Source organism: Tenrec ecaudatus, chromosome 6 (genome assembly GCF_050624435.1).
Source record: "Tenrec ecaudatus isolate mTenEca1 chromosome 6, mTenEca1.hap1, whole genome shotgun sequence".
NCBI classification, from domain to species: Eukaryota; Metazoa; Chordata; class Mammalia; order Afrosoricida; family Tenrecidae; genus Tenrec; species Tenrec ecaudatus.
The window spans coordinates 6,510,968-6,535,939 of NC_134535.1; the positions used below are offsets into that span (position 1 = coordinate 6,510,968).

The 24,972-nt window shown below is 48.3% G+C and overlaps 1 protein-coding gene across 1 annotated transcript in view; it reads left to right on the forward strand.

The window, feature by feature from the left end:
* EFCAB6 (EF-hand calcium binding domain 6) overlaps positions 1-24,972 on the forward strand; it is a 276,300-nt gene that overhangs the window by 29,394 nt on the left and 221,934 nt on the right. Inside the window, exons 5-6 of the mRNA XM_075552609.1 lie at positions 15,785-15,873; positions 20,954-21,020. Coding sequence (XP_075408724.1) covers positions 15,785-15,873; positions 20,954-21,020 — 156 coding nt within the window. The remainder of the gene's footprint in view (positions 1-15,784; positions 15,874-20,953; positions 21,021-24,972) is intronic.

The window sequence follows — 24,972 nt, forward strand, 5'->3', positions numbered from 1 at the left end:
AATTGAGGGATGCGAACAAACAGAGAGCACTGTCAAGTTGATTTATCACCCATAATTAGGTTAAAATGTAGTAGTTTGTCATTTGATCACCCTTTTTGGCCCATGTGAAAGCTATTTCAGTTAAACAAACAAACAACAGTGAAGGGGAAATGCACATGGATGAAGCCCCTGGTGAATCCCCCTGACCATGGACCAGGCATGGCATGCCCTTGCTATCAGACAGAGTGCCCTGGGAAGTGGATGGCTGCAGACGCAGTTAGGTTAACCTTTAGCACCCTATTATTTGATCTCCCTTATGAGCCATTTAAATTTGTTCTAATTTTTAATATTTTCTGTTTTTCCATTGAGGTTTTTATATGTTTAACTTTATTATTGTTGTTTTTAAGTAAATGAATTCCAGGAGAGATGAATCTATAGACAGTAACTGGATTAGTGATTCCTTGGGGGTTTGGCAGGGGAGGTTGGTGGGAAATAGCACGTTAATAGCAGTGATGACTATACAACTTCTCTGGATGTGATCAAACCGTTGAATTGTATGATATGTGAATTATATGCCGATTAAACTGTCAGAAAAATAAAAATAGCAATCAGTAAAATAAATCGATAGGGGTAGGTATAGCAACTAAGCCCAAACACCCACCCTTTGCCATAGAGTTGGCTCTGTAGGGTCACGATAAGAAGACACAGAATGACAACAGTGGAAAAGTTGGGGTGGAATATTTAATCAAATAACCCAATCATGGAATTAGTACAGGCACAAATACACATTCTCCCCCAACCCCCATTTAATAGGTTTTAATGAGTCTGGCTTCATGCTTTTCCCAAGTAGGTAGAAACTTGTTCCCTGTTAAGAGCTTATTCTATACTTTATCCTAGCCCAGTTTGCTTACTTTCAGTACCGGAGGAGTATGAGAACAGAGAGGTGAGTGAATTTTAGGCATTCCAGGGTTCCAGTCTTACCCTCAGGGATGGCCTCCCATAACCTGTTGCCGGGATTGTTGTCTGTGGTTCCATGTTTGTTTGCTGTCCTTGATCACACCGCATTACTATGTCAAGGCTTTCTCTGCCCTTTGATTTTCTTTAGCTAGCCCCAAGTTCTTTTTTCCCTTCTCTCATCATTCTCTCCTCTAGTAGACTTTTACTATGATCTCACGAGTGTCTGAAGCTCTGCTCATTAAAAAAGAAAAAAAAGAACTTTCTCTATTTTTCAGGTGAGATGATGTGTCTAACTTCAAGTTCACTGACTCTTTCTTCTATTATCAACATTCTGCTATTGAGTCCATTCAGTGAGTTAAAATTTTTTTTCAAACATGGTGTTTTCCATCTAGAGAATTTCCACCTGGAACTCTTTTTTGTACAGTTTCTACTTGTCACCTTAGATTTTCTCTTTTTTCCTTTAATTACGACACCTTCCTTGACTTTATTGATCATAGATAGACTAGCTGCTTCAAAGCCTTCGTCTGATAAGTCTAACACTTTTCTCTTGAAAATAGGGCACATTTATTGGGTTCTTCACATGTAAGAGTCTTTGGATAATAGGCCAGAGAAGTGAAATCCAATAGAAATATAACATGAGCCATTAAAATGTCCATTATGGACATTGAAATGTTCTGGTAGCCACATTACATATATATATATATGTAATAGTTGAAATTCACTGTGAGAATATGCTTTATTTAGCCAAATAAATTCAAAATATCTCATTTCAACTTGTAGTCACTGTTACAATTATTCATGAGATAATAGTTTCGTTAATGGCAAAGGAAGAAGTCCAAGCTACCCCGAAGGTCCTGGTGAAAACAAAGCCCCAGGAGATGATGGAAAACTGACTGCGATGTGTCAGCAAACAGCTGCTGGAAGTGCCCCTTGTCCCCACTAAGGCATCAGGAAGGGAGCTGCTGACCAGCTGACTGGAAGAGAGACATACACGTGCCTATCAAAAGAAAGGTGGTTCAACAGGATGGGGGGATTATCAGTATCATTTATATCACCTGTAAGGGAAATTTCTGGAGATAATTAAAAAAAGATGCAGTCATGCATTGACAAGGAGCTGCCAGGAATCCAAGCTGGATGCAGAAGACGAGTCGGAATAAAGGGTGTCATTGCTGACATCAGATGACTCTTAGCCAACAGCGGAGAATGCCAGAGAGTTGTTTACCTCCATTGCATTGACCATGCAAAGGCATTTGATTATGGCTATCGTAAAAAAAAAAAAAAAAGGATAACATTGTGAAGAATGGAAATCCCAGAGCAGTTAATTTTGCTAGTGAGGAACCTGTATATAGACCAAGGGCGTTTGAACAGAACAAGAGAAAGTCATGTGATTTGAAACCAGGAAAGATGTGTGTCACAGGTGCATATCCTCACTGTCCTTGTTCAGTCTGTAGGCTGGGCCGATGATCTGAGAAACTGGGCTCTACAGGGACGGGGAGGGATGTGGCACGAGGTCTGGAGGGAGACTCATTCATGAGCCACGGTCTACCAATAGCACAGCCTTGTGGGCTGAAAGGGAAGAGACGTGAAGCATTTTCTGATGAAGATCAAAGATCACAGCCTTCACTATGGGTTATGGCTCAGCATCAAGAAAACAAAAAATGCCCAAGACACAACACCATGATATGTGGAGTAATATTGAAGTTGTCAAAATACATCCTTTTACTTGGGTCCACAATTAACGCTCACAGAAGCAGCAGTCAAGGAATCAGTGGCATGCTGCATCAGGTAAGTCTGCTTTGAAAGAGTTTCTCCGTGTTAACAAGCAAAGGGATACTGTAACCTTGAGGATTCAGGTGCACCCGACTAACATCATGGTATTTCCAATGTCTCATCTGCGAGAGCTGAGCAAGGGCTCAGGAAGACTGAAGAAGAATGGATGCATTGAATTATAGGGTCGGTGAAGGATGCTGAATATACAGTGGAGTGTTTGCAGAACAAACAAATCTGTCTTGGATGAAAGGATGGCTACAATGTTCCATTGAAGTCAGGGAGATGGGGAGACTTTTTCTCACACGTGTTAGACATGTTATCAAGTGGGACCAGTCCTGGAGAAGGCCATCATGGTCGGTAAGGCAGAGGGCCATCACAAAGGAGGATAATGCGATGGACTGACCAGTGGCTTCACAATGGGCTCAAACACAGTGAGGGTTGTGAGGATGACGCAGGACCAGCAAGTGGTTTGTGCTGGTCTCCATGGGGTCATTATGAACAAAATCAAGTTGATGGCACTTCCCATCAACCGGAAGGAAGAAGGAAGGAGTCCAAGCTGTACTGGAGGTGTTGGAGAAAAACGAAGCTCCAGGAGTGGACACAATCCCACCTGAAACGCTTCAACAAGCTGACGAGGCACTGGAAGCACTCACCTGTCTATGCCAGGAAATTATGGGGACAGGAAGTTATCGAGACAGCTACCTGGCCTACTGACTGGAAGAGATCTGTGGGGCTTTTTTGATGCCCATTCAAAGAAAAGTGACCCAACAGAATGCAGAAATTGGGAACAACATCATCATTGTCACACGCAAGTAAAATTTTGTGGAAGCTAATCCAACAATGGTTGTCGCAGCACATCAACAAGGAACTGCCAGAAATTCAAGCTGGATTCAGAAGAGGACATGGCACCAAGGATCTCATTGCTGCTATCAGGTGGATTGTAGCTGAAAGCAGAGGAGAGCAGGGAGATAGTCACTTGTCTTACTGACTGTGCAAATGCATTCAATTCTGTGGATTATATATTAAAAAAAACTATGGATAGTGTTGTGAAGAGTGAGAATATCAGAACATTTAATTATGCTAATTCAGAACCTAACCATAGACCAAGGGGCAGACGTTCAAACTGGACAATTAGCTGAGCACACATAAGCTTGCGCTGATACACTTGCTGTCACTACTATTGATGGGATGGTTTAGTGAGGCCCAGTATCAACCATCTGTGGGTAGACCCACAGCCCCGGCAGAGCACTGAGAAAGAAGACTATTGCATTTGACTGTCTAGAGCAGCGGTCCTCAGCCTGTGGGTCATGAACCCTTTGGGGGCCAACCAACTCTTTCACAGGGGTCGCCTGATTCATCACAGTAGCAAAATTACCATTATGAAGTAGCAACAAAAATAATGTGATGGTTGGGGGTCACCACAACATGAGGAACTGTATGAAAGGGCCGTGGTATTAAGGAAGGTTGAGAGCCACTGCTCTAAAGGAAGTAAAATCTGTAACAAGGGCTCTGCAGGTTCATCTGCAGAAGGATCATTAAACCACCACTTGGTGGCTTGCGTGTTGCTGTGATGCTGGAAGCTATGTCGGTGGTGTTTCAAATCACAGCAGGGTCCCCCCCAAAGTGGGCAGGTTTTGGCGGAGCTTCCAGACTAAACAGACTACAAAGAAAGAACCGGTCGCCACCTTTGGAGGAGCTACACACTGAAAACCTTAAGAAGAGCAGCAAAACGCCGTCCGTCAGATGTTGAAAGGCTCACGAATGGCTTCAGAGCATGGTCAGATAGCGCGTCAGACGATCAGCCTGTTGAAAAGCTCACGAATGGCTTCAGAGCATGGTCAGATAGCGCGTCAGACGATCAGCCTGACTGAGGAGGAGCTGCCTCCTCACAGCAGAGCTGACTCTGAAGAGGCAGGTGGACGGAGGAAAGCCTGGAGGATCTTCATTTGCTGATGGAGCCCAACTCAACATGAGCTGAGGCGAGTGCAAATATCGATTACTGGCACTTGAATTGTATGAAGTGTGAATCTAGGATTGGTCGGCTGAACTGGACTGGTATTGACCATTCTAAATCACACTTATATAACCATGCCCAGAACGACAAATTCAGGAAGAATGGCCTCTCGTTCATCCTTAAAGAACACATTCCAAGATCTATCTTGGAGTACAGTCATGTCTAGGATAGTATTAAGTCTGTCTGAGATAGGTTGATCGTATCTATCTGCATACAAGGAAATCCAATCAATACAATTATTATTCAAGTGTAGGCACCAACCACTACTACTAGTGATGAAGAAATTAAAGATTTCTACCAATGTCTTGAGATGGAAGTTGATCAAACATCATCAAGATCACTGATGACTGAAATGTAGCCGCTGGAAGCAAAGAGGAAGAGCAGTGGTTGGAAAATATGGCCTTGGTGATAGAACTGAAGCTGGAGATCACACGATAGAATTTTTTGCAAGACCCATGAACTTGTTCATGGCAAATACCATTTTCAACAACGCAAAAGGCAGCTGTGCACATGGATATCCACAGAGGGAATGTACAGAAATTAAATGGACTACATTTATGGAAAACGTTGATGGAGAAGCTCAATCTCAGCAGCTAAAACAAGGCCAGGGTCCGACTGTTAGGACAGACCATCAATTGCTCACAGGTAAGTTCAAGTTGAAGCAGAAGAAAATGAAAACAAATCCACAGCAACCAAAATATGACCTTGAGTCTATCCCAGCTGAATTTCAAGAGCATCCCAAGAATAGACTTGACACACTGAGCACGAACGACAGCAGGCCCGAGTGGCTGTGGGAGGACACTGGGAACATCACCCATGAAGCTACACTTGTTTCTGCACCTCTGTTGTTGTTGAGTGCGCTCGGGTCGGTTCTGGTTCACAGTGGTCCCACGTGACAGAGTAGAGAAGCCACAGAGCATTTTCCTGGCAGAAGTCGACTTCCCGGTCTCAGAGTGGGTTTGAACGGGCACACTGTTGGTTAGAAGCCGAGTACTTAACCATTTGCTCCTTTCTATATCTCTTGTTGTTAGCCACCCTCTGGTCTCATCGAACTCATCATGACCCCATCGGACAGGGCCCAACTGCCCCAGAGGGCTTCCAAGGCTGTCACTTTGACGGGCCATCCCCGTTGGTCACGTAGAGGGTCAATGAAGAAGAGGAAGAGACTCCATGTTGGATCGACATGCGGCTCTTTGCTTCCAGCGGCTACATTTCAGTCATCAGTGATCTTGACGATGTTCGATCAACTTCCATCTCAAGACATTGGTAGAAATCTTTAATTTCTTCATCACTAGTTTTAGTGGTTGGTGCCTACACTTGAATAATAATTGTATCGATTGGATTTCCTCGTTTGCAGATAGGTATGATTACCCTATCTCAGACAGACTTAATTCTATCCTAGACATCACCGTACTTCAAGATAGATCTTGGAATGTGCTCTTTAATGATGCATGAGAGGCCATTCTTCCTGAATTTGCTATTCTTGGCATGGTTCTTGGGGGCGCAAAGCCTACAAGTGAGGATGGTGTAGCACTGGGTGGTGTTTCTTTGTGCTGTGCATAGGGCCATTGTGCATCAGAGCTGGCTCCACACCACCCAGCCTTCACGGGCACAAAGTGCTAGGTCTTCTCTCCTGCAGAGCAGCCGGTGGGTTGGAGAACACATGTCCTCTCAAATATTACATCACCACTTCCCTCCCGAAGTCGGTATGACTGAGGTTTTGAGCCACACGGAGAGCGAAAATGTTACCTCCTGCTACTGTCTCCTTATATTCATGATCTAATGTTCATTTACATTTTTGACAATCCTCCCAAGCTGATCAGCTATGCAGGAGGAGGGAAAGCACAGAAACTAGGAAATGTGTATCTGCTTTTAACAGACACACGCAGAAAACTACATCTGTTGGGCAAAGACATCACTAAGAACTGTCATCTTTCCGGCTTCTTTCAAATGAGGTCCTGGTAGTCTTCCTAAAGACCAGGCATGTGTAGTTTTTCTAGAACCTGGAGCCCCTGGGGCCTGGCCTTACATCAAGCACACCATGCTCACCGGGAGCCAAGGGCCGGGCTTCCCTTGCCTGGCCGGGAACTCACGGCATCTGTGACTTGTCCAGATCTCGTCATGCCAGCAGATCATGTAAGCCTAATGAGAAACTCCTAGGCAAACCCTCCCACTTTTTTACCTTGAATTTAGAAGTCAATTTTACCTTAAAATTAGAAAAGGATTGTCCGTTGTTCTGAATTTTCCTTATCTTTGATTTGGGGAGATGTGTCTGGACTTGCTCCCCAGGTGTTTGTCCAGAAAGAGAGTGAAGAAGAAGTATTGCTTATAGCCAACCCTTCCTTTAGTACCTTAGTTTCCATTAGTAACCTGGACCCATCGCTGTTAAGAAAATAGCTACCCACAGCAACTCTGCTAGAGGGCGTGGGGATTTTTTTTTTCATGTGGATGCTGCAGAGACTGTGAACATTAATTATTTTAAGATACGTAGGTTCTAGCTAGGGCACACTGGGGTCATGTTCTGCTCCCCGTGGGCATGGCCGCTTCGGGACAGAGATATATGCTGGATACTGATTTAAGAACTTCTATCTCCCAACACTAGTCTAAAAGTTTGCCTTCTGGGATTGAGCAAGGGATGGTTTTGAATCTTAAGCATTTTTGTTAGAATCCCAAAGACTGAAAAGATGAGGCCTGAGTGTACCCTTCTCTTCAACGTGGTTGACTGAAGGCCTGGGCTTTTAGAATCCACTCCTGGTGATAATTTGCCTGCCACCTGCAGAGGTGCACCAGATCTCAGTATGTAACGAGGCCAAGGCTCCTGGAGTTTAATACGCTGGGTGATCAGTGTAGTCAGATGAACTCAGACTATAGGCACAGAAGTCCCTGTGCCTTGTGTGGCGGTGGAGACCAGGACATCACCGCAGAGGGATGTTTGGAGTTAGATGAGTTAACACATGTAAACCTTCAAGACTTGTTTTTGTTGTCGGTCAGTGCTCTGACTCAGGGTGACTCATTCCCCATTTGATTTCTTTCTTTTTTTTCCTTCAAACCAGTCTTATTGGCACTTCGTCCACACATCATCCAATTCAATAGTTCAACCATATCAATTGCCTCTCTTTGGAATGAGTACCAGTAGGAATCTCTTCCAGGTATTGGCCAGGTAGCTGTTTTCCAGATATCTTGGCCTAGATGAGTAAGTGTGTGTAGCACTGCATCTATTTGTTGAGACTTCCCAATTGGCATTCCACCAATTCCCGGAGTCTAGTTGACTTTCAGTGTAGGGGACATCTTCCTTCAGAACCAGTGGTTCTTGATCATAGGAAATCTCCTGAAATGGCTGCACGCCAACCAGTTATTTTAGGGGCAATGACTCTGCACTCCCCCATCTGTTTGGGAAGCTTCTTTGCCTCCCATGAAACACTTCACAATGGCAACTCAATGCTTACAGTTTCTCTTCGGTTCTCTCAACTCCAGAAATGTCAGTCAGGCTCTTCCCTTGTGGTTTTCTAAGTCCAGGTCTTAGCAAACCATGAGTTAGGTCGCTTCCTGGATGCGAGTTCTATGAATGAAAGTCTTCTTCCCTCTCCCACTCACCCCCATCACCACCCACCAAAGGCGCGAGGACATCCAGAGTTCTCTTGAACTCTTTCTGTAACCTGCCCGTCTATAAGAAGATCAGGGAAGCTTTGACATGTTTGTGCAGGATCGTGTTTATTAAAAAGAAAAAGATCTGTTGGAAGTAGACATCATAGACGTCCTTTCTAGGAAAAGTCTTCTTCAGAGACACTACCCCCCATGAGCCCCTCTCCCGATGTCCTCATTTTGAGAATAGTCTATGCTGTCAGCAGGAAGTGGTCTTCAATCCTTTGGGGAAGCTTGAGGTAGCCATGCCGGCACACGACTCCTACAGTAGGGGCAGATGCAAAGACAAAGGCACACCATGGCCTTTGGGTGAAGCAGTCGTTCATCCAGCTTCACAGGCACTGGAGTAGTAAGGCTGTCTCACACTTATAAACCATTGGTCACCCCCTATCTGTACATCACAAAGACTGCTTTTCCAGTGGAGACCCCGCCTCAGCTGGGGACAGTGCCGCCTTTGGAGGGGAGTGTATGGTCATCGCTATTGATCATCTCTATTGACCCTATGGTCACCCTTATTGGATGGACACGCCTGCACCGGTGTTCAGGACACGCTGGAGGAGATCTTTGGCCTAGGGGAGTCTGTCTCAAAGGAGATGATCTCACGCTGTCGGCAGGGAGAGGGTGACTTGCGCTTCGGGGAAAGTGCCTGACGTTGCCTTTATGTCCCCAAGGGAGAGAATCTGCCAGGCGCTGTACGGCGGATCAGGCCTGTTGAGCTGAGCTTCTCGTCAGCCCTGGTAGACCCCGGGTTTCATTATCCAGGGTTTCGTCTGGCTTGGATCCACAATCCTTGCTCGTGGAAGCAGCAGTCACGAGACCAAAAGACACACCGCAGAGGGTGACTCTGCCGCACAAGACCTCTTCACAGAGTATTGAAGCGCAAGGATGTGACTTTGGAGGACTAAAGCGCACTCGAACCAAGTCATAATATTTCCAGTTGCCTCATACGCGTGTGAAAGTTGGACATGGAATATAGAAGACCAAAGAAGAGTTGATGTGTTTGAATGCTGGTGAAGAACACCAGAGTGCCATGGACTGCTGAAAGGACAGACACATCTGTCTTGGAGCACATGCGGCCAGAGTGCTCCTTAGCGGCAAGGATGGCGAGACTTCATCGTACATACTCTGTCAGACCTAGTACTAGGAGATACCTGTCCCTGGAGAAGGTCATCATACTCGATAAAGTACAGGTGCAGCAAAAGAAAAAAAAGAAAAAAGGAAGGAAGGAAGGCTTCAAGGAGATGAATTAGGTGACTGCCTTGGGCTCACACGTAGGACACGTAGGAGCACTTGTGAGGAAGACACAGGCGGGGCAGGAGCACAGGTTGCTGTGGATCCTAACGGACTCGATGACCCCTAACAACAACAGGCTCAACCCCCATTCTATAGGTGACTTGCATTTATAGACCTGGCCCTCTTGAGGCAAAAGGCATCCTACATAGTCCACACCAGAAAGACCAGAATGGGAAACCTCACTCAGTGAACCCACACACCTTTTTTGGGATGAAAGGAACCGCTCTCCCTCCCGTTGACTTGAAAGTATAGCACCCTGGGGAGAGAAGAGGAGGAAGGCCACTGCTCTAAGCCATGGGGTTCCGGTCCAAACCTCTTGCTTGTGAAGTTGCCCGATAATAGGCAAAGAGAGACGACCAGATATTCAACACGTCCACATTTTCCTGGTGTTCTGAGACATGGCTCCGCTCTGCAGACACAGTTCTGCCACAGTGGATGAGGTTACTGAACTTTGTGCCCTGTGTCTCAGCCCCGCTGCTTTCTTAAATAAGATGTAATCACGTAAGGGGCATAGATGTGTAATAGAACATCACATGTCATTTAGTCTAGAAAGCTTTCCCTTATACCAACATTCCCTTTAGCTCAACAATATTCTAAATTCTACCCAAGTGGCTAGTTTAATGATACTATTATTAGAATTACTGAGGCCTCATGGAAGTCACTTCATGGATCCCTCAAAACACTGATACTGCTGCCGCTACAGTGGGACAGGGATAGATGAATGGGTTTGGAACTCACACTAAACTGTAAGCCCCAAGTTCAGAACAATCTGTTCTTATGATCCGGCCATGCCTGATGCTCTCATGAAAGGATCACGGGAGATAGCGGTAGTATGGCCAAGGGTGGTGATGAGCTCAGATGGCGCCTGACTATCAGAAAGAATAGGGTCTGAGGTCTTAAAATCTTGTCTTAAAATAAGCAGCCATCTGAGCGAGATGACAGCTAAGCCCATGCCAAAGAAACACATCAGCTTGTTATTTAGAATCCAAGAATTAAAAATAACAAAGTGGGTGAAGGGAGACATTCGGTCGGTGTAAGACATGGGGAAAAAAACCCACCATAAATTAGCAAGGGTTCATGAAGGAAGGTGGGGGAGGGAGGGGAAAATGAGCCGATACCAAGGGCCCAGGTAGAAAGAACATGCTTTGAGAATGATGATGGCAGCATGTACAAATGTGTTTGACACAGAGGGTGTGTGTGTGGATTGTGATAAGAGCTTTAAGAGCCCCCATAAAATGATTAAAAATAACAATGACAAAAATCCAAGATCAGAGGAGGGAACTATAGTTTAAATTCTGGGTACCTGATTTATAGAAGGCATAAACCGTTTGCAGAGAGAGACCCCATGGGAAGTAAGCATCCCTTGACTACCCTTGGATCATTGATGAGGGATGTGAAAAACCCTGTCCACTGACGGAGTAGATCAGAAAAATGAATTATAGCAGACACAGATTAAAGTTTGACACCTTATCATTTGTTTTCCCCTTTAACCCACTCTTAATTCCTTTTGAAAAAATTATTATTCCTTTCTGCTTTCTTTTGGATTGCAAGAAAATGTAACCAACATCATTGAATAAGTTGCATAGAAATTGTTAAAAGAAAACCTAATCTGTTACTTTCACTGAAGATACAATTAATAAAAGAAAATCCATATGCATTTTGTTTCAACTCATCCTTCATAATTCCCTCAATATCCTTTCTTCCATTCTGCTTTCTCCTCTGTCTTCTGTTTCTGTCCTTCCTTCTTTCCCCAACCCTCTGGACTTTGATGGTGAGTAGACGCTGGCCTTTTGATCTCCTACAATTGGTTCCCCTGGTCCCCTTACAGAGGGTGGGTTCAGGTCCTGACCTGAAGGGCGACCGAGAGCCACAGTCTCGTGGGTTTCACTTGTCTCTTTCCAATCACCAAGGCTGATTGGAGCTTTGTTCCCCATTTCTCTCCCATTCTACCCAGGACCTTGCAAGGTGACCCTTTAAGAACAGCTGGGAGTGGTAGCTGGCCTCAGGGGTGGACATGAATGTTTGCGTGGCCCATTAATCTGTTGGACTAACTGTTTCCAATGTCTTTTCATTGTCACCACATCTCCTTCCTTTGGACATGGAGAGACCAATACTGCACCTTAGATGGCTGCTCGCCGGCTTTTACGACCCCCGTCACTGCTCGCCAAGCTCAGATGCAGAGCATTGTGTCGTGCACCAGGCCAGTAGACCTCGGTGTCCCCGGCTCTGTGGCCTTGACCCGTCACGCCTGGCAACGCATTCCTTCAAGGAGTTCAGTTATGTCTACAGTATCCATAATTTTCCCTCCTTGTGTCCCATCCCCTTTGTGTCTAGAAGCAAAGATAAGTCCACGCATACTACTGCCCCCCCTGTCGTTTCTCTATATATTCATGGGTGTGCACCCACTCTCCCTCCCACTCTGTCAGCCTGCATGTCTGTCTAAACGTCTGCTTGGAGATCACAGCGATTGCGGTCTTGTTTAAATACCAGCATTTGTCTCTGTTGCCATGAATTCGTGAAACCTCCCAATGTCTTGCCCTGCCTCCATCATTTATTTTCCAGCCATCCTTCCTCCCTCTGGTTTTGTTTGTCATCTCTTCAACCAAGTTAATAAAGCCTGTGACTCTCCACCTGCCCCATCCCCCCTCCTCTGGGACCCATCAAAGTATGTTTCTTTTTAGTGTGAAAACCTTTTCCTGACTTTTTATAATGGTGATATCATACACTATCTGCCCTTCCGTGATTGACTGATTTCATTCGATGAGTATAGCTCATCCACCAGGCTCGTCTATGTTAATCCTTGTGACAGGGTGCAGGCTCATCCATGTAATCATGTGTCTTGCGGATTCATCCCCACTCCTTAATGTTGTGTAGCATGTGCAAAGTCTATTTACCAACTCTTCCACCAACGGGTACTTAGGCTGCGTCCACCTTGTGGCCATGGTGAACAGTGCTGCAATGAAGAACAGTGCTGCGATGAACCTGGGCGTACCTGTCACTCTTCCCGTGGAGGCTCGCGCTGCTTTTCAGAGTGTACGCTGTATACCAAGGAGAGGTCGGAGGAGAAAGACATGACTTCCCCGTAAGATTGCAGTCTCGGGAACCCACAGGGGCAGTTCCGCCCCGTCCTACAGGGTCCCGTGAGTCTGCATCGACTCGGTGGTGAGGAGCGTGTTTAAGTGGAGGTATTGCTGAGCCTTCTGGCGTTCGTAGTCCCGACTCTCCGAGGAGGTGCCCTGCTGCGTGCCACAGTGCTTGTGCCCTTGTGCAACCCCACCAGAAGCGGGTGACGGTGCCAGTCGCCCTGCACCCTGGCCAGCCTATGTTGCTTTCTCATTCATTAAAACTTGGTCACTAGGAGTGAGGTGGTGTCTCATTGCTTTGATTGCCATCTCTTGCATGGCAGTTCTTTCTGTTTGTGGGCCACCAGAATGGCTTCTTTGGCGACCCGTCTGTTCACGTCCTCTGCCCATTCTTTCAGCTGACGATTAGTCTTTTCCTTGTTGAGGTGTTAATGTTTTTAATGGATTTTAGCGACGAATCCCTTATCATTTCCAAAGGAGCGTTCCCCCCAGCCTGTGAGATCTCTTTTCACTCTCGGCGAAGTCTTGTGACGTCCATATGTGTGTGATTCTTAGGAGGTCGCAGTGATGTAATGTGTCTTCTGCCACATGGGCGTGTTTCATTATGCGTGGAAGTGTATTTGTGCCCCGCGTTGTGCCCCCTAGGTTTGTCCCTGTGTTTTCATTGATCCTCTTTGTGGTTCCAGGTTTTACATTTAGGCCCTTAGTCAACCTCGAGTTCGTTTTGGTATGTGGACTGAGATGGGTCCTCTTTAATCCTTCTGCAATTGGAAACCCAGTCTCGCCAGCACCTCTTGCTATAATGTGTTTGGGCCCTTTGTCAGAGATCTGCTGTCTGGGGGAGGTGGCTTGACTTCTGGGCCCTCATCATGGCCCACTGCTCTGTGCAGCAGTCACGTTATTTTGACTGCGGTGGCTCTGTGGTAGGTTTTGAGACTGGGAAGTGAGAGGCTTTCTACCTTTGTATTCTTCTTTGATGTTGCTTTGCTTAGTCAGACTATCTTTCCCTTTGCTGTCAAGTTGGTGATTGGCTTCCCATCTCTTCAAGAAGGAGCCTGGAGTCGGGCTTGCACTATATCCATAGATTCCTTTGGATAACATTGACATTTTACAATGTTAAGCATTTGTATCCATGAACACGGTATATTTTCCCAAACAGGTAGAGCTCGTGTATTTTCACACAATCGGATGCCTTGGCAGAGTTAATAAAAGCACAAGTAAACATCTTTCTGGTATTCTCTGTCTTCAGTCAAGATCCGTCTGATGTCAGCAGTGGTATCCCTCGTTTCACGTCCTCTTCTGCATCCGGCCTGCACCTCTGGCAGCTCCCTGCCAACGCACTGCTGCCACTGTGGTTGGATGGGCTTCAGCAAGCTTTTACTTGCGTGTGATAGCAGCGACGCTGCTGTGTGGTTTGAGCATTCTGCTGGGTCACTGCTTGGAGAAGGACATAATGCTCCTTCTCCAAGCAGAGGGGCAGCGAAAGAGAGGAAGGCCCACAACAAGATGGACAGACACCGTGGCTGCGCCAACGGGCTGACGCTCGGGAACAAGGGTGAGGATGGCGCGGGACGGGCAGTGCCTGGTCCGGTTGTGCCCAGGTCCCCGCGGGCTAGGATGGACTAGGTGACACGAAACAACAGCTTCCGTGTTCCTGTGCTACTGTGTGTGTTCTGTCGTCTTCCTCATAGCGCTGTTTGGTTTCTCGAATTGGAGCCACTCCTCGGCGTTTAACCTGAGTGGCTACGGCAGAATCTCGTTTTCCTGACTCCCTTTTCAGAGATCTCCTTGTTCGTATGCAGCGATCAGGGGCGTCTTGTATGCTGACCTCGTGCCCTGTCACATTAGTCTTTCACCAGTTCTGACAATTTTCTGGCTGAGTCTTTGGGGTTTTCTCTATACGGAATCATACACTCTGTAAACAGAGAGGTTTCCTTCTTTGCCAATTTGGATGCCTTTAATTTCCGGTCTTGCCTGATAGGCCCGATAGGTCTGTACAGTATTGAATAGAAGTGTTGACCCCCTCACTTGATCCTATGCGCTCTTTCTACGTGTGTGTACGTACAAAGGGATGTACACTAAATGGTATGTACAGTTTATACATACTGCATATACTCGTGGAGAAGCCGAGTTTCCCAGCACATTTGTAATGCAGTTTTTGTGGTAAGATTAGGTGTCTCAGCTGATCTCCGGGTCGGCTTATACTCAAGTATACACGGTAATTTTTTTTCTGATCTATTTGAGAGGGAGTTGCTTATATAATGAATCTTTACTCCAAGATAGTGTATAGTTTGTAAATAAGGATTATTCTCTCAACTAATCACAGTAATCAACTGGTTACATGTCAGACTGATGTCGTCCTTTTATTGTACCTATTGTTCTTATTGACCCTACAATGTCCGGTGTAGCATTTTTAATTTAACTGTACCTTTTGGTTTTTTTTTTTCAATCTTGAAAATGTATGCATGCACAGAAAGTTCATGACACCCAGTCTAAGAATATTCTGTGATCTCAACCTCTTGGGCACGACATGCATCCGCATGTCGTCTGCTAGCTGTGCTTCGTTTTCAGGTCGATTTTAGATTGAGATAGATTCAGATTTTTGATACCCTTTTTAATGACCTCTTGGCTTTTGATGGAGCACAGGCTACCATTCGTGGACGTTGTCTGCATGTGGCTTGCCGAGAGGCAGATCAACCCGCACCCTTGGATTAGTTATGAATGGTTAATAAGGTTCCTTTGTGCACAAAGGTTCAGCACTGGGCTGCTAAGGAAACGGTTGGTGGTTCCACCCCCACAGTGACTCCTGGGGAAAAAGACGTCCTGGAAAGGAAACCTCGAGAGGGCTCTACTGTCTCCTGGGGTCACCGTGACTCGGATTTGACTCAGCAGGAGCCAAGACACCAAATGTTCAATGGAAGGCCCATCCGTTAATGACGTCCTACGCCGTGTCCACATGGGACAGTTTTGAGACTTGCCACACTGACCACTGCTAGGTCCTTAGTTCATGCTCTAACGTGCTGTCACCCTCCTGTCTTGAATCTAGAGCCCCCTCACCAGCTCAGGCGCTGTACTGTACCTTGAATTCCTGTCCAAGTTCGGCGGAGTGGACCTAAATGGAAATGTCACAAAGAGGTGAGTGGTTGGATGGCTCAGATGGGAATGTAGATTTCACACAGTGAGCTAGAGCTAGGACAGTGGCATTAGACAGTGAGACCCGTGAGAGGCAGAGCTCAGCGGGGCTGCCTTGACGGTCCACGTCTGTCAAGTTTTCTCTCCTTGTCAGAGTGCATTCTAACCTCTGTCTATCACTCTAGACCCGTAGCAAATATTGAAGATTCCCGGTTTTCCTTCCCTCACAGCTTTCTGCATTACACAGACCAGGCTTTTGCACCTTTGACTGCCTATGGAACAATGAGCTCTGACGGCGTACTGGCTAAATGCTTGGGTGCTAACCAAGAGTTTCATGGTTCAAACCCACCAGTTGGTCCACAGCAGAGAGACATGGCGGTTTTCTCCCGCACAGCTTTGGGAACCCTGTGAGGAGATCCCTGTCTGTCCTACAGAGTGGCTGTGAGTTGGAATCGACTCGATGGCAACAAGTTTGGGTTTGTGGGGGGTCGTGTTGGTAAAGGAGCCCTGGTGGTGTCGTGGTTACGCATTGGGCTACGAACTTCAAGGTCAGCAGTTCAAAACCACCAGCTGTGCTGTGGGAGAAAGACCAGACTTTCTACTTCGGGAAACAGTCACAGTCTGGGGAAAACCACAGGGGCGGTTCAACCCTGCCCCATAGGGTCACTGTGGTTCAACATCTACTCCATGGCAGGGGGTTGGTGTTTTGGTTTTCCTGTTGGTAAATTACATCGGATTGAATGTAACTACTCCCAAATCAGCTTCAAGTTTGGAGAAGATTCAGCCATCCAGTAAGATCTGATTCAGAATCCTTTGAGAATGATGATGACAACATGTACCGATATGCTTGACACACGGATGTAAGCATGGATTGTGATAAGAGTTGTACGAGCCCCTAATAAAATGATTTAAATAAAAATTTAAAAAGATCTGTTTCAGAATAAGAGAAGGAATGCTGTCCTGAGAATGGATCCACAGCCATTGAAACCAGATCGATTTTCTATGCAAAGAATTCAGATGTAGAAATCATGCATTTTTAATTTCACAGTTAAAAAAATGAAGCCGGCAAATTAAAATGCGTTGGTTTTCATACATTTTAAGTGTTGCTCGTTAGAAAGGGCGATGTTTTGGTGGCTTGAGTGTGTGTGTGTGTGTGTGTCGGGCTTAAAGGCCTTTGAGTGAGCTCCAGTCTGGTTCCATTGCCTGAGCAAACCCGTGATGCTCATTCGCTTTGTAAGATGAGGGAGGGGGAAGGAGAGGGCCTTTAATCCCTCTATCGCTGGCAAAGGTCTTTGATCTGAGGTATCTTTTAGGAACCATCTCTCATTTAAAATAGTCACTCAGCTCCTTTTCTTAGAAGTTGTATCACTGGTTAGGGGAATTGAAGTCTGAACATGAGCAGGTTCTGGCAATTTGGGTTTTAGTGTTGTCTTTGTCTGTTGCAGAAACGGCTTCTGTAAAAGCATCAGTGCTGCTGCTCCAGCCAGAAAGACTGACTGGTATCCTCCCTGGACTCAGACGCCCCTTTGTGCTGTTCCCTGCACACTCCAGAGGTGCTGTGCAGAGCCGGCTTCCAGTCTCACTGCGCTTGCTCGGCGGCACCCTTGTGCTCCTGACCTAAGGCCACCAGCGTTGGTGGATGGAGTGGTCGGTGGACAGTGGCCTCAGTAGAATGGTCTTTGTGGGGAAGCTTCTTTCCCCTTCTTGACTGTGAAACACCAGCCTCCCTCTAGTTTGAGGAGATGATCCTAAGTCGTTACAGGACGCAGAAAAGGCTCACTATTTCAGCCCAACTTGAAAGGTGTGTGATTCACTCATGAGAAGGACTTGGCTCAGTCACTGGGGACAGTTCATGACAGCAAATCGAGGCTTGGCTCTCTGGTAGTGGTGAGGTGCTGACTCGAGGTCCAGCGTGCACCTGAGCAGAGCACTGTCCAGTCGTGCCCAAGCATCCTCATGCTCATCGCCACACGAGCCAATCTTTGGTGCAGCCCCTGTGTCAATCCATCTCAACGCCGTCCCACGCCCCCTTCTTTCGCTGACCCTTTGGTTTATGACGCTTGATGTCCTTCTCCAGGGACTGGTCTCTCCTGATCACATGTCCAAAGAATGTGAACGAAACTCTCACCCTCCTCGCTTGCTTCTAAGGCTCCTTCCGGCTGTCCTTGTTCTGTGACAGACTTGCTCCCTTCTTTGGCAGCCCATGGTACCTTGCCAACACCATCACTCAAAAGCACCGATTCTCCTTTGGTCGTCCTTAGGCACGGCGTGGCTTTTGCACGCATATGAGGTCATAGAAAAGACCACGGCTTGGATCGGGTGCACCTTCATTCTCAAAGAGATGCATTTAAAAACAAAACAACACATTTTAAAGAGGGATTTGCAGCCAGTGCGCTTGTCCAGTGCAGTAAGAGGTTTGGTTTCCCGACCGAGGCTTCCAGGATGCTGATGGTGGATCCAAGTGCAATGAACGTTGGGGGCAACTTCATCCTTCTCTCCATTTATCACGACGCTGCTTATCGGTCCCCTAGTGAAGATTCTCGTTTTCTTTGGGGTAGAACCGCGCTCCAGGCTGCATTCTTGGGTTGTCATCAGCCAATGCTTCAAGTCCTCTTCACCCCTACAAGCAGGCTTGGGACATCTGCTTCTCACAGGTTGTTAATGAGTCTCCCTCGATCGGGATGCTGCATTCTTCTTTATAGAATATAGTGGCTTAGATGATTTGCTTGGTATACAGGTGGAATAGGTAGGATGAAGAGAAGCCTCGCTGGATTTAAACCATGCCCTCTCCCCCTATTCTTGCTGAGCAACTGCCTCTTGATCTGTGTGCGGTTGATTCCGCGTAAGTGTTCAGACATCGCCATTCTTCACCCTGTCGTTCATGATTTGTTCTGGTCCACAGTGTCAACTGCCTTTGCACAGTTAATAAAACACAGGGCAGCACTGTGACCTTGGCCCAAAGGAACCAGACGGGACCCAGTTACTTCGACCAACTGTTCTGGCAGGGATCACCTTAGAAGGTCCTGGACGGAGAGAGAGAATGTCGTGGAACAAAACTCAACAGCATGAAGGCCATCAGCCTTCCTGGTCGGAGAGACTGGTGGCCCCTGAGATGAAGTTCCTCAGCCTCTCGTCGGGTATGGCTACAATCTCAACCAAACAATAGACAACTCGATAAAGGGAGTAGCCACACAGCTTAAAAATAACGGACCCTTTGGCGCGAAGTGGGGCAGCAATCACCCAAGGCCAAAGTTCGAGTTTGAAGAAAGGCGGGATGGCGACAGGAAATGCAGGGGGTGGGGTGGGTGGCGTTGCCTTGAGGGGCTGCAGTGAATGAGATGAAACCAAATGTGCGCGAGCCGTTGAACGTCCCTCCCATGAGCCGCTTCTGGAAAGTTTCATTCCATTCGCAGTAAAAAGTGAAAAGAAATAAATAAGATAGTGGGATTTTCCTACACATTTTCGGAAGCCCCATCCTACTCTGGATACCAAACTTTAAAAAACCCAAACCACGTCCTCCCCACATCTCCTCCCCACAGTGCCAGGATGGCAGCTCTTTTCCTCCCAACTGCAATCTTCCTTTGCTTTGTTGGGAAGTTTTCCCATGGAGCAGGTCACAGTGCCTGGGCTCCACATTGCTCTCCCCGTCCACCAGAGGACCCGTGTCCCAGCCCCCATCCGTCCTGCTGCTGTCAGCGCACACCTGCTACTCTCCATGCCCACATGTGGCTGTCACTGGCCGCAGGCCTTCCAGGAGCAGGGACAATGTCTCTGCCCCCGGGCTGGGATTCCGATGTGTAGGGGGCACGTGATGAATCCTGGGGTGTGAGGGAGCACCAGCTATGCCCCCACTCCCACAACCCCCCCACCCCGACTCTTCCCTGTGACCCAAAGAGGGAGGACACTGCAGTGGTCCGCGCTGGTGGGTCGCTGCCAAGCCCAGTGGGACACTGTTCTGCTCCGACTCACACGGGGGCTGATGTCTGGAAGTGGTTTCTCAGTGGACAGATGGCGCAAGGTACATGGAGTTAAGTTGCTCAGAAAAAGCAGAGAGAGCCAGCAGTATGGCTCTCACACACACACGCACACACACACACACACCCCACACGCATACCCCCCATGGAGTCCTTTACAGGGGCAGCAGCGTGCACCCTGAGTGGGAACCTCATGGAACAGGGGGCGTGAATCCCAGTGCCACCACTCACCCACGGGGCACTTGGGCTGCGGCAGCCTCCACCTCTCTGAAGTGGGTATGACACCAGCACCTGCCTCGTGGGTGTGGGCTGTGAGGGTTACAGAGCTGACCGCGTTCAGCCCTGGGACCGCATGAGTGCTCCTTTTGCCTCCACTCGAGGGGTCGATGCAGCGGGAGGAAGCAAGCGTGCCAGTGTCGGGAGCTCCCAGACGCAGCTCTCCCCTGCCCTGTAGCTTCGCTGAGTTCACAGCCACTCCCGGCAGTGAGCTTGTTTGTTTTTCTGGATGGTTTAGAGGGAGCTCTGGTGGCACAGCAAAGCTAAGTATTGGACTGCTGACCTCGAGGTCGGAGGTTCAAACTCACCAGCTGCTGCTCCCATAAAGATTTAGTCAGGGACACACTAAGAAGTAGTCCTACTCTGTCCTGGAGGGTTGCTGTCGGTCGCAATCCACTCAACTTCAGAAGCTTAGAACCCAAACCAAGCACCGCCATCGAGTGGATGCCGACTGCCTGGGACCCTACAGGACAGGGTAGAACTGCCCCTCTGAGTTTTTGACCATGACTCTTTATGGAATGAGAAAGCCTCGTCTTTCTTCCAAGGAGCGGCTGGTGGTTTAGAACTGCCCACCACATAACTGCTGCGTGTTATAGACACTTCATCCCCACACTATCCTGTGAGAGACCGACGCCTTGTTCACTCTCATCAATGAGGACACAAGTGAGGTGGCCGAGCATGCGCCTCGGGCCCACAGGGGAGCAGAAGAACCCCCCAGCGCTTAAAATGGGTTTATGTAGAAACCCTCTTGATTTTTGATGTATGCCCATCAGAGGTCAGCGTCTCACGTGGCTCACAGCACACGTTGTAACCCAGACCCATTTCTTTCCCAGGGCCTCTGAGAATGACATTGGCCAGTCTCGGACGTTACACGAACTCGAGGCCCAGCTGGGAGACAAGGTGAGAGAGAGAGCGAGAGCGAGAACGAGAGAGAGAGAGAGAGAGAGAAAGCGCCTCTCAGAGCCAGTGCCCTAGTGGCACAGGGCTTAAGTGTTGGGCTGCTATCCCAAATGTCAAGGGTTCCAACCCACCAGGAACCCTCGGAGCCGGGCTACTCTGTCCTGGAGACCGACTGTGGGCCTAAATGGGCTCCAGGGCAGTGGGTGTGGTTTTTAGCTTCGAACTGAAGGCGCTCAGAGGTAAATACTGCCGGATGAGCTTTGGCCTGTCCTTGCGTCCTTAGTCGGTCCCTGGACTCAGTCCATCTGCTCAGAGCTGGCAGCGTGCACCCCCGGGCTTGGGGGAGGGCTTAGGGCAACCCCCTGAAGTCTCAGGGTGCACATCATCAGCAGGGTGGCCCTTTCTGAGTCTGTCCAGGGCAGGGGGACCTGGCGGCACGTTCCCTATCAGTGTGCCTACAGAGAACAGCCTGGCTCAGGATGAGTAGCCCTGTATGGTGTGCTGGGAGTGGGCCACAAAGGCCGAGGTTCCTGATCAGGGGGGCTTCTGGCCAGCCCAGCATGGCACCGCCAAGGATGGGGAGGGGGACCGGGCTGCTGGCTGGTGGGGACTGCAAGTGGGCGCCTTGTAAAAGACACGGCAGCCTGTCAGTTAGATGAGCAGTTTGCAGCGCCTGGCTTAATTGACTGGATTCCATGTGTCGTTTGAGACAGGCCACATTTCCTCTCCTTTTTTTGGAATGCTTCTGAGACTTTCATCCATTTCCAAATCAGAAATAGCCCGAAAGCCACAAACTGTTTGTCTCAATTGCCTTGCCTGATGCCATTAGCAGCAGAAATTTCATCTTACGGGGCCTTTGTCCTCTCCGTTTCCCATGCAGTGTGCGCCTAAAAACCCACTTTCCCCGCCATTCACATTCTATTTTAGCTTGTATTCTGGCTGCTCCAGTTAGGGCCCCTCTGTCACCCGTGAGAAGGATGTAATGAGATGGCTAGTATGTGTTCAGGGAGCTTGCCGTTTATCCGGCCCTGCACAAATGGTGTGCGGCCTGAAACAGCCCCAGCAAAGGCAGCTCTGGGTGGCCGTGGTCAGATCGATGCAAACACTATTGGGGTCAATAGCATGGTATTGCAGGGAGCATGGGGGCTGTGGGGATGAGCCAGGGGTGCAGATCCCCAGAAATCAGCTGGAAAGAGCAAATCTAAAAGACCCATTCCCCACGCTTGGGTTTTGTTAGCTTTTTATTCCAGCTTTCCCCAGCCCCCCTCGCCCCCCAGTGGAAACCCTCTTCGCCACTAAGCCTAGTTGCAAACCAAGGCAGCTTCTACGGTGGGCAGCGGCGAACCGAGTGAGCACTTCAGTGAGTGCCCCTCTGCCTCGTGGGCCTGACCAGCATCCGCAGCACCAAGTCCACCTCTTACCTAGAAGGCAGGAGGGGTGGGTGAGCCTGATCTAGCTGGCTTCAGCCTCTCAGGGCCCCGCCGTTTACTAGCTGGGGAGCCTTGGGTCAGTCCTGGTCATTAGGTTTCCTGATCAGTTAGAGGGGACACCATCACCCCATCACCACCCTTGCAGCGCTGGTGTGCGGCTTGACAATAGCACACGGGAAGTGACCGGGTGCTCTTTAAACCCCAGCCTTTAGGACTGTGATGAGTACCACGGCTCCCTTTGACAGGTCGGTGGGAGAACAACAGCCCTTTCCATGCCCCAAGGTACACACACACACACACACACACACACACACACACACACACGCTGCTCAGTGGTTGGCGGCGGGTGGGGCACATCCCCAGAGAAGACTCTGGAGCAGCGCTGGATGCTGGGGGCCTAGAAGAGCTGGGGCTGACCCTCCAGCCAGGTCCTCCTCCCACAGCTGCGGTCCCCGCTGGGAGAGAGGCGGCTGCTTTTGACTTGCCACAGGCATCCCCCGGAGTGACTGGGAAGGACTTGGAAGGTCAAGAGAATGTCCCTCAACTCACCAGTGGCTTCGTCTCTCTCCACCCACCCACCGTCCTCTGTGGGAACCCCAGACAGATCACTCATACTCCCCAGGGTTTCCTCCGCAGCCAGCTCGGTCCTTGGCTGGTTCCTCAAGTCCTCTGCTTTCCCATGCCCATGCCCGTCAGTTATGGTCCCATCACTCAGTAGCCAGCCAGGTCCCGGGCCTCTGATCTCCTTTCCTCCATCAGTCAGGAGGAGGCCAGCAGGATGGCAGCATCACTAGGACGTGTGCAGGTAGCAGAGCGTCTATAACTCTCCTGTCCCGTGTTTCAGCAGACGGGTGTGACTGTAGAACCACAAGAATGTTTTTCCTAAGCAGTGTCACATGCATCGGTTTACCTACAAGGCTAAGACTCTGTGCGCCTTTCATCTCCCAACCTTCGAGCGTGCCCACCCCTCCTACGTTAATTGGCCACACTGTAGCGGCTGCCATACTGCCGTGACGCAAATAAAGCCATGCCACTGCTATTTCAAACACCACCGGGTCGCCCATGGTGATGTGGCAGTTACATAATCTGCTGTCAATTTGAGACTTACCAGCGAAGGGGTGGAGTTTAGCCTGTCAATCAGGTCTCAGCTTGATGACCTCGTTTGGAGGCTCAAAGGAGATAAGTAGCTCGTTGGAGGCAGGACACAGGCTGACCCCCTGGGAGACATTGCAGCTGACAAGACACTTGGAGCTACACTAGTGCCCTGAGCTGAAGGAGCCACATGGAGACCCTGCCAGCACTAAGATTCTTCCACCGCCACTGGACTCACAAGACTTTCCATCTACTGGCCTGCGATCTTCCTGCATTCAATGTCATTGTATGTGTTTTTTGAGTCTGAAAGAGGACTTTATAGATTGGTATCAGGCATATGGGCTAATATCAGGATTATGGACTTGATCTGGACTGGGATGTTTTCTCCATATTCAATTGTTCTTGTCTAGAAAGCTCTTTCTTAAACACCCATGAGTGTCTATGAATTTGTTTCTCTCGTCTACCCGGACTTACACAGTAGACAAGCTTCAAGGGAGCTTCAAGATGAAAATAGGCTGGGCAAGAGGAAGCGGTGATCCAGTTCGGAGGAATTAGCCAGAGAAAGTTTATTCACAGCAGTGGCACAGTGTTAGATAGGGTGGCAGGAGGTGAGCCCCTCAGGCTGGAGGGCACTCAGAGTAGGACCAGGGCAGAGCGGCCTCCTCAGAGCAGAGTCGACCATACGACATGGACGGAGGAAAGCCTTGGGACCTTGGTTCTTTCTGCAAATATCCATTAGTACTTAGAATGTGAGCGTACAGGTATGGATCTGGGGGAGTTGGCAGTCGTCAACATTGAGCTGGAACGAATGAAGATTGGTGTCCTGGGGAATTAATCAGCTGAACTGGCGTGGTCTTGGCCGTTTTGAAATGGATAATAACATGGGCGCTGTACTAGGAATGACGGATCCAGGAGAACTAGTGTCACACCTTCATCATAAAATGAGCACTTCCAGATCTGTCTTGATGTACAGTGTTGTATGTAATATTACCTATACACCTACAGAGAAGGCCAGTTAATACCACTTGTTCAAATTTAGCAACAAGCACTAAAGATAGTGAGGAAGAAACTGAAGATTTTTACCAACTTCATCAGTCTTAAATTGATCAAGACGCATTGGTAGCTATTGGTGACTGGAATGCAAAGGTTGAAAACAAAGAATAAAGAGCCACAGTTGGAAAATATGGCCTTGGTGATAGAAACAAAGCTGGAGATCTCACAATCAAACTCTGCAAGAGCGATGCTTCATCAGAAACACTTTACAACAACACAAGCAACAACTATCCCCGTGGACATCCATGGACGCAATGCACAGAAATGAACTTGACTACATCTGTGGGAAGAGACGATGGGGAAGCTCAGAGTCAGCAGCCAATCTGAGGCCAGGGGCTGACTGTGGAAGCATACCATCAAACGCTCACCTGTAAGTT